Source organism: Pelmatolapia mariae, linkage group LG10_11 (genome assembly GCF_036321145.2).
Source record: "Pelmatolapia mariae isolate MD_Pm_ZW linkage group LG10_11, Pm_UMD_F_2, whole genome shotgun sequence".
Taxonomy (NCBI): Eukaryota; Metazoa; Chordata; class Actinopteri; order Cichliformes; family Cichlidae; genus Pelmatolapia; species Pelmatolapia mariae.
In genome coordinates, this window is record NC_086236.1 from 2,329,323 (window position 1) to 2,343,157 (window position 13,835).

Genomic DNA, 13,835 nt, shown 5'->3' on the forward strand with positions numbered 1-13,835 from the left:
ATTTTTTGTTATCATTTATGATCTCCAATGCTTTTCCTTTTCCAGAGAACTGCATTTGTCATTATTAATCATTTACATATAAATATGCTGCTGATTTAAAATGTAAATATCTATTTAAGTATTAATCAGGAACTTATTACTTTTCAAACCTTTTAATTATTTAAATTTGATTTCAAACCTCTTTTAAACATTTTAAACAAATCTGCAAATAAACATTTTTGGTCCCTGCCTTGTTCATCAGTACCGTGCAGCAGGGATTTAAACCAGCAACCCTGTAGCAGAAGCTGCCATCCTCCCTGTCCTCCGATCGCCCCTCCGCTGCCCTCCTGAAGAGGAATTATCTGCGTCTTTATGGATTTATGGGAGATTTATTGTTTTACACTGATGAGTATTTAGTTTAGTCTGCTGCAGTAAAAATCACATAAAAGCCACAATAATTCACACCAGCATTCATGTTTTCAAGTGTTTGATAGTTCTTATATCGATATCGTGTCATGTGAGGAGCTTCTGGTTAAACTGCTTCTGTATGACCAATATTTAGCGCATGAATATTTATTTTCTCTCTCTGTCATATATAATATATATATATATATATATATATATATATATATATATATATATATGAACATTATGGACATCTATGGTTTGAGACATCTTGTGAGAATTCAGTGTTAATAGTAGCTTTAGAAATATATTCACATATTGAATACTTATTCTACCCGCTTTTTGTGTGTCTGTATATGTATAATTAATCCAATGTGAAATGTAAAAGTAGGTTTTTGTTTCATTTTTTATTTAATTTAATAAGATACATAAAAGCTATACATTATTATTATTATTATTATTATTATGAATAATAATAATAATAATAATAATAATAATAAACAAAAACAATATTGAAAGTTTTGTGTTGTATTTAGTAACATGTTGTAGCCTTAGCAGCACTCGTTGTGACTCAGAGCTGTAACTGGTTATAAAAACAGAAGGCAGACAAATCTCATTATCTAAATATAAACATTCCATAATTTGTGATACTTATTTTTGGGGCCTTTCCATGCTAACATGCTGACAGTGAATGATGAACATAAACATAAAGCAAAGGTCAATAAATCACCTGATTAAATGGAATATGACATAAACACATTTACAGAACTTTGGGTAAAATTTAAATTTCTCGAAAAAAAGAGGAATAATAAAAAAATCTTATGAATTATTAGCATTTTGCACATTTTCAAACATTTCTGACGATGCTAATGTTTGTTGTAAAAGCAGCTACCTGTGCAATAAACACTGGTGTTTGTAATATTATAGCCAGTTTTATAAAATTAATTGAGGCAGTGTGTAGTAATGAATAAGATAAAAATATAGAACAGCAACAAACAATAATATTTTATATTTAATTGAATGTACCTAAAATAAGAAGAAACTGCGACCCTCAGCGTTTCTTCCTGTGTCTATAATAGTTTTCCTTTCGTAGGTTGGTATTAATCTCCCACGTATGATTTCACTCCTATTTTACAGCTGTAAAACTACAGACTAATCTCAGGACGGACAGGTTGGTTAATGACCTCTCACAGAATGAGCACATCCAGACTCAAAGGTGATCTTTCTTTATTTCCTTTAAACAGGTCAAAGCCTCTGTGAGGTCAAAGAGCTTTTTTCTGAGCAAAGATGGAAACTTTAATAACGTAAAAACACAGCAAACAAACAAACTCAGGTTGGGGACGAGTTTAAGAATCATCACGATCTCCACGAGCTTTATGTGTTTCTAAAGACAAAAACAAAATGAGAGACAACAAAGAAGAATTACAGAAAGAAACAAGCGAGAAGATAAGGATGATTGTATGTGTGAACTCGCTTCCATTTTCTTTCTGTTTCCCACTGTCACCTGTCTCCAGGTAAACCATTAACCAGCAAACAGCCATAAAACTCCACTTTATGGAAAGTTTGATGATGGTGGCTGTAAACAGCAAAGACTTTTATTGCCTCGCTGGCTGTTGTTGCTCACCTTGACACAGTTTGCATGCAAGAAAGAAATGCAGACGAAGGTCGGGCTGAACCCCACCCACGGCCTAAAAGTAGCTGCTGCTTCCCATCAGGTTTATGTCTTTGTGAAACAAATTGCTTCTAAAATGCCTTAAAATGAGCTAGAAGTGGTTCTAGCTCTGCCTGTTTAAAGCCCACTTCCTCCTGACTGGCCGGCTATATCCACAGTGTTACTGGATCATTAATGTTCATTAATGAGGTTAATGTTGCAGCTGGAGATGATTTTAATGCTGGCAGATTTATCTGTAAGAACACAGAATGTTTATATTAAAAGTCTGTAATGTAAGAAATAATCGAAATAAAGGTTTTGGGTATTAAATTCAGAATATAGCAGCAGGTGGAAGAGAAAGGATGGCCTTCTTTTGTAATTAAAGTTTTTTTTTTTTAACATTTAAACAAGCATAACAACACAAACCACACTGAGTGAGGAAGAAAGACAATGAAAACGGCGGGGGGGGGGTTACTATAAATAAAGTGTTGTACACACAAGACCCTTAATTCTCAATTCAGACTGTATCTCACATTGTCATCATGCTGTAGACCCATAAAAACAAAAACTGTCACATTGTTCTGTTAGACTCTCTGTCTTGCTGCTCAGTCTTCCCAGCATTTTCTCCTTCCACATTTTCAGGGTTGGAGTCCGAGGCGCTTTCCAAAGTGTTAAAATAAGACAAACACACGTCACAAGCCCAGTATTTAACACTCGGAAGCCTGCTTTGTCTGACTGTGGCACCTCGCCTCTGCCCCCCAATAGGCACAATCTCAGTGAGCTAGGTAATTTAAATTTCACCCATCCCTCCATATATTTTAAAACATTTTCCCATATTGGGGAGACCAGTAGTGATGGGAATTCCGGCTCTCTTTGGAGAACCGGCTCTTTCGGCTCGGCTCACTAAAAAGAGCCGGCTCTTTCGGCTCCCAACCGGCTCTTCAGGTTGTTTTGTTGCTCTAATTAATTTATTATCAAAACAATATAAAATTATGCACAAAAAAATTACTAATGTAAAAGAACCATGGTTTTATTTATATGTTTACATACAAATATATACGGTGGCCCCTAGAGACAAAGCACGTACAAACTCCAAAACACATTGATATCGTTAACTGAACTTCCAAAACAGAGCTACCCTAGATCACTTAAATTACACAGTTGAAAGCATATGTGTATTGTTTGTGTATTTATACACAAGCACTCATATATGTTCAAATAATTTTAAAAAAATGTTCATTTAGCTGTTACTACCACACACCAAATCCGGTCGTTGGTACTTCTTGGCTTGTGTAGTCACTAGGTAACAAAAGCTCAACACTGCCCCCTAGCATCGTGCAGCACCTCCGTTGTGTTTTGGAGTTTGTACGTGTTTTGGAGTTTGTACGTGCTTTGGGGTTTGTACGTGCTTTGTCTCTAGGGGCCACCGTAAATACACTTTTATTTATTCACTCCACATAAAATGTAATAAATAAATCATATAATACAAAAACCAACTATTTACATTTCAACTTTTAACTATTTAAATTTTCAGCTTTTTCCTTTTAAGCAAATTTAAAGTGAAACAACACAAAACACTGCAAACCACAACACAATAAAATATAAATTAAAATATGCAAAACAAAAAGAAGATGCACATTCTCTGTCATATGGGCCTGCATGAATAAACTTTCTGAATCCTTTATCATCTCCAACTGAAAACAGTTGTGGATGCTTACTATACCTTTCTAATGTGACGTTGTTGTCCCTGGCTCTCTTTCTCTCTCTCTCCCTCCCGCTCTGTTCCTGTGCTACTGCGAGTGTAACTACCACCCCTCCCCCCTCTTCCCAGCGCAAGCACAAGGCTCGCGTGCGGAGTGAAGCGGAAAAAAGTGCGAGAGAGAGGGTGAGAGAAAGGAAAAAAAAAAAACAACCCACGGCTCGTGTCGTTCACTTCAAAGAGTCGGCTCTAAGAGCCATTTCGTTTGCGACCGACACATCACTAGAGACCAGTGGACATTCCCATATAGCATGTACTAGTGTACCTTTTGCTTCTTGGCACTTCCAACCAGTGTTGGTCAAGTTACTTGAAAAAAGTAATCAGTAACTAATTACTGATTACGTCCCCCAAAAAGTAATCCCATTACTTTACTGATTACTTATTTTCAAAAGTAATTAGTTACTTAGTTACTATGTTAAAAAAACATAATTTACAACCTGAATAGGTAATAAAGTGATAGATCTTTCAGAACAATTCTATTTTTTTCTGCATAATCCATCATATAAAATGTAATCAAATGAAAAAGTCTCTTTTTGAAACTTGTTTTATTAGTTTTAATCTTTTAACTTTATGCATCAAGCAAACATTAAATTATATGCAACATTCTCTGACTGGAAGAAATATGTTTAACATTTAAACCTATTTTCTGCATATTCCAGCATATAAAATAAAATATTTTTTTGTGTTTACACTCAGTCTTTCAAATAGATGCAAGTAAAACACAGCAGAAAATAAATAAAATCAAGGACTCAGCGGTCCTGTTGCTCTATTTTCACCTGTATAGCAGGAGTGGGGCAGGCGGAGGTTTGCCCTGGTGCAGGTGTGCCGCAGCGGTCAGTGGGAGGATCTGGGAGTTTCTCTGTGAATGTCACATTCCCGTGGCAGCGTACTCGGTGCTTCCTTGGAAGTTTTGGGGTTTTTTTCGCTGTAAAAAGAAGTTTTCTTCCCACGCAGTGAGCAGCGGACGCTGATGTTTTTGTCACTTTTTGCAGAATCAAACTCAAAGTAAGGTCAGTACTTCCACGCTTTGAAAGCTGCACGCTCATACTCTCTCCTGCACTCGATATATTATCCATTGTTGATCTGCACACAGCTGTTGCCACGAACGTCGCCCTCACTTACGTCACTGTCATGAGACACTCTCGCAAAAAATCACGGTTTTAGTAACGCAATAATGCAGCGCGCTTACGGGAAAGTAACAGTAATCAAATTACCTTTTTTGCAATAGTAATCCCTTACTTTACTCGTTACTTGGAAAAAGTAATTACTTGAAAAAAGTAATCGGATTACAGTAACGCGTTACTTGTAACGCATTACTGCCCGTCTCTGCTTCCAACACAGGTCATCTTTACTAATTCCCATTTTATAAAGTCCCGTTGATGTGTAATAGTACCTGTAAAGATGGCCTTTAAAGGTTCATGTAGATGGACACTAATCGAAGCATATGGGTGGGAGTCATATTTCAAAGGGGCGGGGCAAGGATCTGCAGTCTGGATGGCCCTTTGTGCCTCTTTCTTCTCTCACGCTGCCCTCTTAAAACCATCTTTCTTCTGACTGGCCAACTTCTGGAAACCTGCCGAGGGGCAGTGGATTACACGCTGACATCAGTTCTGGTCCACATGTCTCCTACACTGAGTCAGGCTCTCTCATCCTGCCATTAGTTTTATATGCAGTATTTTAATGGTTGAATTATGTTTTATTTTGATGTACTGTAAAACATAGGATTGCCTCTTTTTGTCTTTTCCCCTCAGATTGTTTTATATTTTCTTTTTGTATTATTATTATTATTTTTGTTATTATTAATATTCATAATATATGTGCTATTTAAGCTGTCATAGAGGTGATTTATCAGAATTTATAAAAATCTACATTTCTGTGGATGTTTGGATGAAAACAACAATTTATGCAGATGTAAGAGTCTCCATGCAGGGCGCTGCTGGTGATTGGAGTTTTACGTACTGCTGCCCTCTTGTGAGAGATTTATGAACCACGCTGACAAACAGTGAATAATAAATCCAGCTGTGCTAGTTATAGTTTGAAGAACTGAGGCTTATCTAAGTTACAGATTTGAAGTGCATGTGGGCAGTAGACATTCTGACATTGAGCGATGCTATTATGGAGTTAAATTTTGAATTAACTGCAGTAGTTTTATGTCAGTGATATGGAAGAGCAGGAATAAGCACTGGTTCCCAATATGAAATAGAATTTCAAAAAGTGCAAAAAGGTAAACTTTCATGGTTCATATGAGCATGTGGTGCTGTTCAGATCATTTTTTGGGAATTGTGTCTGTAATTATTTTTATGTGAACCACACATTTTATTTAACATGTACGATTGCTAAATTATGTTCATACTTATAAGGCCGACAAGTCAACTGATATGCCTGACACCAACCAAGATCAGCAAATACCTGAAATGTAACTACCTAAAGTTCAGTTCAGTTTGATTCGTGTGACACTTCTGAGAGGAATATGCAACTTATCAGCTAACATTCCACTCACGGTCTGTATAAATAAGTATGTAATAATAATAATAATAATAATAATAATAATAATAATAATAATAATAATAATAATCAAATCAAATCACTTTTATTGTCACGTCACATGTGCAGGTACACTGGTACAGTACATGTGAGTGAAATTCTTGTGTGCGAGCTTCACAAGCAACAGAGTTGTGCAAAAAAACAATAACGTAAAACAAGCAAAATATAAGAATGGCTAAATCTGAAAGTAATAAATATATGTACAATATATAAGAGTAAGAGTATATGCATTACTGTTGCTTGGGGGAGCTCGCAACGAGGCTGCCATACTCGGCGCCATCTTACTCACTTTTTTACTTAATAATAATAATAATAACTTTATTTATAAAGCGCTTTCAAACAAAGTGCTGTACAACTGTTTGAAACTAAAAAGATAAATAAATAAAAGCAATACAAGTAAAAAACAGTAAGAATTTAAAAACTAAAAGCCATAGAATTAAGACCTGTAGGATAGGGTGAACAAATGTGTCTTCAGCTTAGTTTTAAAAACCTCCACAGAGCATGCCTGCCTAATATCTTGAGGGAGGTTGTTCCACAGAAAACGGGGCACGAAAAGAAAAAGCACGCTCTCCAATTGTCTTTTTTCTGGCTCTAAGAACCTTTAAAAGGCCAGAATCCTGAGATCGTAGAGCACGGGATGGAACATAAAAGTGTGAAATGTCAGAAAGGTATGAAGGTGCCAATCTGTTTAAAGCCTTGTAGGTGAGCAGCAGGACCTTAAAATCTGCTCGAACCTGACAAGGTAGCCAATGCAGAGATCTCAGAACAGGGCTAATGTGCTCAAGTTTCCCAGTTCTTGTTAAAATGCGAGCAGCTGCATTTTGCACCATCTGTAGACCTCTAAAACCTTTCTTTGGTAGGCCAGAAAGAAGAGCATTACAATAATCAATACGGGAAGACACAAATGCATGGACAAGAACCTCTGCAGTGTCACTTGACAAAACTTGTCTGATTCTGGCGATGTTCCTCAAATGATAAAAGGCGGTCTTTGTTATCTCTTTTACATGAGACTCGAAGGAGAGCACCATGTCGAACCACACGCCCAAGTTTTTTATGTTGTCCCTGCAATTTATGACATCGTCATCAATTTTCAAGATGAAATTTTGGGACAAGTGCTGACATTTTTGTGGCCCAATGAGCATCAACTCTGTCTTATCAGGATTTAGGAGCAAGAAATTATCCGATAACCAGCCCTTAATTGCAGATAAACAACATTCTAGTTTAGAAACTTCAGCACAATTTCCAATGGTTAGAGGAACATAAAGCTGCAGGTCATCAGCGTAACAATGAAAGGTTACATTAAAAGAATGTAAAAAGAACACCAAGACGCAGCAGATACATAGAAAACAGCAATGGTCCAAGTACAGAGCCCTGATGGACCCCATGCCTCACTGCACAGGTCTCGGAGAAATCATTTTTAAAACTAACAGTCTGAGACCTCCTAGACAAGTAAGATCTCAGCCATGATAAAACATTTCCTGTAACTCCAATAAAATGTTCAAGCCTATCCATTAAAATACAGTGATCCACAGTGTCAAACGTAGCATTTAGATCCAGCAGTAATAAAACTGAAATGCGATCGTTGTCTGTATTTACCAGCAGATCATTTACCACTTTTACTAAAGCTGTTTCTGTGGAGTGATTTGGTCAACAAGCAGACTGAAATGGTTCAAACAGATTGTTTGCTGACAAATGCTCAGTGAGCTGCTTAAAAAACACTTTTTCAAAGACTTTAGACAAAAAAGACAGATGTGAGATAGGTCTATAGTTTGCGACCATGTCAACATGCAGTCCAGGCTTTTTTAAGATTTGTACTACCACATCTGATTTAAAACATTCGGGGAAGACTCCAGTTGTCAACAAAGTATTTAAGAGAAACAGAATGTAGGGTCCTAATACTGACCACAGTTCCTTTATAGCCCAGGCTGGTAGAGGATCCAAAGAACAGGTTGTACATCGAGCTGCTTTGACAACCTTAGTTAATCCAGACAGGGAAACAATCTTGAAGTCAGAAAACAGTTTATCAGCACCAACAGGCAAAGCAGCTGAATAGTCTAATGAACAGCTCGATGAGGGAGTAATCTGATTCCTAAGTGTTGCAGCCCTGTCCCTGAAAAACATAAAGTCATGAGCTGTCAAATTAGAACAGCAGAGAGTTGACTTACTCTCTGTAAGTTGCGACATTGTGTTGAATAAGAGTTTTGAGTTATGTTTATGACCCATAATGAGATTTGAGAAATAATTTGCTTTCGCTGCTGACATCCCTGATTGAAGAGAAGACAATGAGTCCTTCCAAGCCTGGAGAAATACTTCTAGTCTGGAGGATCTCTAGCGACGCTCTGCTTTTCTACAATTTCTTCTCAAATTCAAGAGCTCCTCATTTAACCAGGGCATAGGGTTCCTTTTTTGGACATTTTAACTTCTTTACAGGAGCAACTGAGTCCAGTAGTTCAAGAAGTGTATTATTAAGGTTCGCAGTCAAGGTGTCCACACATAACTCCTGGGTAAAAATGGGTAAATCAAGGTTCAAGGTTCAAGGTTCTTTATTTGTCACATGCATAGTTATACAAGTATAACACACAGTAAAATGTAACCTGACACGCTCCTCGACTTGTGCAAAAGAAAGGGGGGGGGATGTCTGTGAAGGTTCTCAGTCATCCAGGTCATCGTAGTCTAAGGAAAGGGGGGGGATGTACCAAAAAAGTCCCGAAGTGCATGAATTTTATTTGATACAGATCTTGCATTTAAGAGAGCTAATTTAACTCTTTGTCCATCCGTAGTAGCAGGCAGTAATTGTAGGTTGTTTATATTCGCTCCATCTCCCCTCGTATCCCGTCGGCATGGCGACCAATAAAACAGCGTCGGGTGAGCGTGCTCCGATGACGTCGGGTAAACAGGAAGAAGGCAGCGCTGTTTGTCCTAAACAGCCAGGGTCGCCGATGGTGAGGACCCGCCGCATCCAAGTTCTGACCCGCACACGCTTCCCAGAGCGCCTGCCAAGTATACGTCCACTTCTCCAGCGCTTCCGTTTTGAAGGATTCCAGGGTGGATCACGGCGATCCAGTTCCTCCTGTACCGACGCCAGAGACGGCGGGAGTCCTCCACATCGCTCGCTAAAGCTGGGGAGCTTCAGCAGCGAGTCACGGATATTAAGCAGCGTCTGTCGCTCATATACCAACAGGCAGTGGGTTTTTAAAACTAGCAGGGACACCACTAAGAACACAAAACATAAACAATGCAGAAACGAGAGATGGTGTGCCGTGACACCCGACGCCATCTTCCCTATAAGGTATGAGTCTGCCGACAATCATGGAGAGTGACTCCCAGCCTCTCCGTAACACCCAGAGCAGTTTCAGCAACAGTTTCCTTCAAGCTCGCTTTCTGAGGGAACGTTACAGGTCGTTCCTTCTCGCTGCTGTCAGACTCTTTAATTGGGTCAGATCCACGCATGTGGAAAAGTATTAATCACACCTCAGTGCACCCTGTCAGCTTTGTACACCATGACATATTTGCGCACATACTTGTCTTTTTATGTTTATATGTATATTTATGTTTATATCTTTATCTCTATAATTAACTATTTATTTTATTTTTTATCTATCATAAGTCTGTTTCTACACTCATTTTCTCATCATATTTGAGTGCTTGATTTTTGTTGTATATTTGTTGCCATGACAACTCAGTTTCCCTCTAGGATTAATAAAGTTTCTCTGATTCTGACGTATGACAGTGTTGCAATTCAAGGGTAAAGATCACATAAAGGATGATATCTCAGATGTGTGTGTGTGTTTTTAGAAAATAAAAAAAGTATTCGTTTTCTTTATTTTCTTGATTATATCAATTAATGTGTGTGTATGCCTAGTTCTACTAAACGAAAAGAAAAAACGTCTTTGGGGGCTGACATCAAACATAAAGGTTTATCAGCACCCACCAAGAATGGTGATTAAGACTCCAAAATAAGAAAGGCAGCAAAGAATGTGACGTTCCCATCCCACAAAGACCTTTTTTTTAGCTTAATTTCCACATCCAATGCTACCTTTTAATCTTTGAGTCTTAGATTGCATACAGAATACCTGTGCTGCCACACCACCTCTACAGTTACCTCTTACAGACGCTTTCTTCTGTGTTTTACTCTCCCTGTTGTCTTGACTTGTTCCTTTTTTCCTTGAATCCTGTGCAAATGCCTAACCTTTGCCCCTGGGCACCCTTTTTGAATTACTTATAATTTTGTTATTGAAAATGTAGTTTCTCTGTTTTTACATTTTTTAGATCCATTTAATCCAGGTAATCTTTATAAAAGCTATCCACATGTTCTCTGAAAACATGTCCGCTATTGTTACTGTCTGTCCCTGAAAGTGTGACGTCAGTGAGCGGTTTTACGTCTTTCCGTAAAGACGGTTGCAATTTGAAAAACATGGGCGGGGCTTTGTTAAAATTCGCCCTTTTTTCTCTGTTACGTCCGCAGATGGGACACAAATAAACAGCCCCTGCCAAATAAGCCCTATTCAGCTTTTTTCGGTCAAAGAAGTTGTAACCATGAGTGGAAGGGGCAAGGGTGGCAAAGGACTCGGAAAGGGAGGCGCCAAGCGTCACCGTAAAGTTCTCCGTGATAACATCCAGGGAATCACCAAACCCGCCATCCGCCGTCTTGCTCGCCGTGGCGGAGTGAAGCGTATCTCTGGGCTGATCTACGAGGAGACCCGCGGTGTGCTGAAGGTGTTCCTGGAGAACGTGATCCGTGACGCCGTCACTTACACCGAGCACGCCAAGAGGAAGACCGTGACCGCCATGGACGTGGTGTACGCTCTGAAGAGACAGGGCCGCACTCTGTACGGCTTCGGCGGTTAAACTCATTCATACCAACTAAAAAAACTAAACGGCTCTTTTAAGAGCCACACACCTCCCTTTAAGAGCTTTGGTTTTAAATATTGTGTTAGTTGATTATATGGGTTTATGTTCTTTTGGTCTGGACATATACGCTGACATATATTTTGTAGTGGAAGGATTTGTTACGATAATGCATGACTCTTTAAATAAGAGCTCTTGTTTTAATTGGTGTCCAGGACTCTAATATGAAATCTGAGTAGTTGAATAAGTTAGCTGCACTACTCTTTAATAGTGTCAGACTCTGGAGCTTATTCCTAATGTGGGTGTGGGGCAGTGTTCGTCCTGGACAGGTTTTCCATTTCAGGAGTGACGTGGTCTCAATTTTATTTTCCACAACACTGGCCTGGAGTGGAACAAATTTGGCAAAGCGAAGTAGTAACAGTGATGTGTTCACATTAACAGACATGACTGAATACACAAGTAAATATTACATAGTTATTCCGGTGATTGCTCTATTGTCAAATACAGGATTTACATTTGTGTTGAATTATGTAATGCATGTTTATTAAAGTCAAAACCTGTTTATATGCTAGGACTATAATTTTAAGTTCTTTAATAGTAAAAACGATGCATGTGATTTAAAAAATGTCTTTAGTTTAGTTGCTCTGATAAGAAATATTACATGTTTTCAGTTTGATATCAAGAACATCATCAATACATTACATCAATCTACTTTCTTTAACTAATCCCACAATCCGGACGTGTCGCGTTGTGCATGTTAGTCCAGTGAATGAAAGCTGAAGGTCCTATTTTTTTCCATTGTGAGACTGCGCAGTAGCAATTTACCCACTAAAGACGGGGAGCAACAGCTCGACCAATAGCAGGCGGGGATCTGCACAGCCTTATTTGCATACAGCGGAAATAAAAGAGCCGGTCGGCGCTGGCGAGCACATTCTCTGCTGTGAAGTAGCAAAGAAAGAAAATGCCCGAACCCGCCAAGTCCGCGCCCAAGAAGGGCTCCAAGAAAGCCGTGACTAAAACCGCCGGCAAGGGCGGCAAGAAGAAGAGAAAGACCAGGAAGGAGAGCTACGCCATCTACGTTTACAAGGTGCTGAAGCAGGTGCACCCCGACACCGGCATCTCCTCCAAGGCCATGAGCATCATGAACTCGTTCGTCAACGACATCTTCGAGCGCATCGCCGCTGAGGCCTCCCGCCTGGCTCACTACAACAAGCGCTCCACCATCACCTCCAGGGAGATCCAGACCGCCGTGCGCCTCCTGCTGCCCGGTGAGCTGGCCAAGCACGCCGTGTCCGAGGGCACCAAGGCCGTGACCAAGTACACCAGCTCCAAGTAAACTGCAGCTCTACTGCACCCACCCAACGGCTCTTTTCAGAGCCACCCAACTCTTCTGAAGAGCACATGTCCTGGTGTTTCCCACTGCTGTTGTGTTGAATAATAACAAATCCTACACACTGCTGTTTGCCTTTTAATTATTAAACTGTACACTGGCACAATCTTAAATCTACGAATGACATCACAGAAGTGTATTCTGCAGGGTTTGATGATGTGCAGCTCACCACAGCCGTCAACACTGTTTTTCTTTAGACCATTCAAAGGCTCCACTGGAGCGAATGTAAAAATTCACACTAGCTGCTTTCATTTACATGCTTTCATATGACACTGTTGGATACTACTATATTCCATGTGGAACTTTCAGAAAATGCTCCATAATTCTAAGACAAAGCCATCATAAAAAAACCTTTTGCTACGACAGTTTTGCCCATTTCTGTTAATTTTGTTGTCAGTATTCCATATCATAATATTCCTCTTGTTTCCCTGATATCCAGGAGAACACAGGTTTTAAGAAGCTGCCATTTTGGGGTAATTTAAAAATAGGTATAAGTTTGAGATTAGAGTACGGTGCCAATGATATATTTATTCTCTGTAATAGTCTGTATATTTATATTTCAGCCATTTGTATGTATTAGAGATGTTTCACATGTTATAACTTTTGGAATATATTATTTTATTTAATTTAGTTCAGTCTGCTATGGTTCTTATTGTCTTGGAGTAACTGTAACCACATTTCTTTTGGGATTAATAACATATTCTGATTAGGAATTTCTGGAAAAAAAAATATTACATTAAAACACTGTTTTAACAAATTACTTTTTAAAAGACAAGCTTTTTGATAAAACTGCATTCTGCCCAATAATCACATAAAGCTGGAATCATGGACCAAGTCTCACATGGAACAAACATGGTAAGACAAAGAAGTGGAAAAAAAAAAGCACAAACATTATACCCAGAATTCTGGAAGGAGAGTGATCCCGAGTGCTGAGGTGGAGGAGAGCCGTACGGGAGATAAGGAAGGTCAAAGGACATGTCTGCTTTTGAGCATAGGTAGGGCCAAAATAGCAGCATTCACTACGCCCATTATGAGTAAAAAGTAATGTGTAAACTTGACCTGGGAAAGGAATCATCTGCTCATCTACACAGGTCTCAGCAGACTGAAGCTTTCTTCTTGCACTCTGACAAGAGACGAGCTCATTTGTTAACGTGATGAATCTTGAAGAATCTGTCATGAGTTATTTCATTAGCTATAATGAGATCAGCTGAGCAGCTGATTTTGTTTCATGTAAAAAATAATTTCAACCCAGTTTCAAA

The 13,835-nt window shown here is 38.9% G+C and overlaps 2 protein-coding genes across 2 annotated transcripts; both read left to right on the plus strand.

The window, feature by feature from the left end:
• Nucleotides 1–10,805: 10,805 nt before the first annotated feature.
• Nucleotides 10,806–11,730, plus strand: LOC134636925 (histone H4). Its single transcript, XM_063487194.1, has one exon. It carries the CDS (start codon nucleotides 10,875–10,877, stop codon nucleotides 11,184–11,186), a length of 312 nt encoding a protein of 103 aa, XP_063343264.1. The 5' UTR covers nucleotides 10,806–10,874; the 3' UTR covers nucleotides 11,187–11,730.
• Nucleotides 11,731–12,091: 361 nt separating this feature from the next.
• On the plus strand, nucleotides 12,092–13,187 carry LOC134636373 (histone H2B 1/2). The gene has a single exon (XM_063486332.1). It carries the CDS (start codon nucleotides 12,148–12,150, stop codon nucleotides 12,520–12,522), a length of 375 nt encoding a protein of 124 aa, XP_063342402.1. The 5' UTR covers nucleotides 12,092–12,147; the 3' UTR covers nucleotides 12,523–13,187.
• Nucleotides 13,188–13,835: the final 648 nt, after the last annotated feature.

What these genes read in the sequence shown, in the direction of transcription:
- LOC134636373 (XM_063486332.1), top strand. Translation starts at nt 12,148, where the DNA reads ATGCCCGAACCCGCCAAGTCCGCGCCCAAGAAGGGCTCCAAGAAAGCC.
- LOC134636925 (XM_063487194.1), top strand. Translation starts at nt 10,875, where the DNA reads ATGAGTGGAAGGGGCAAGGGTGGCAAAGGACTCGGAAAGGGAGGCGCC.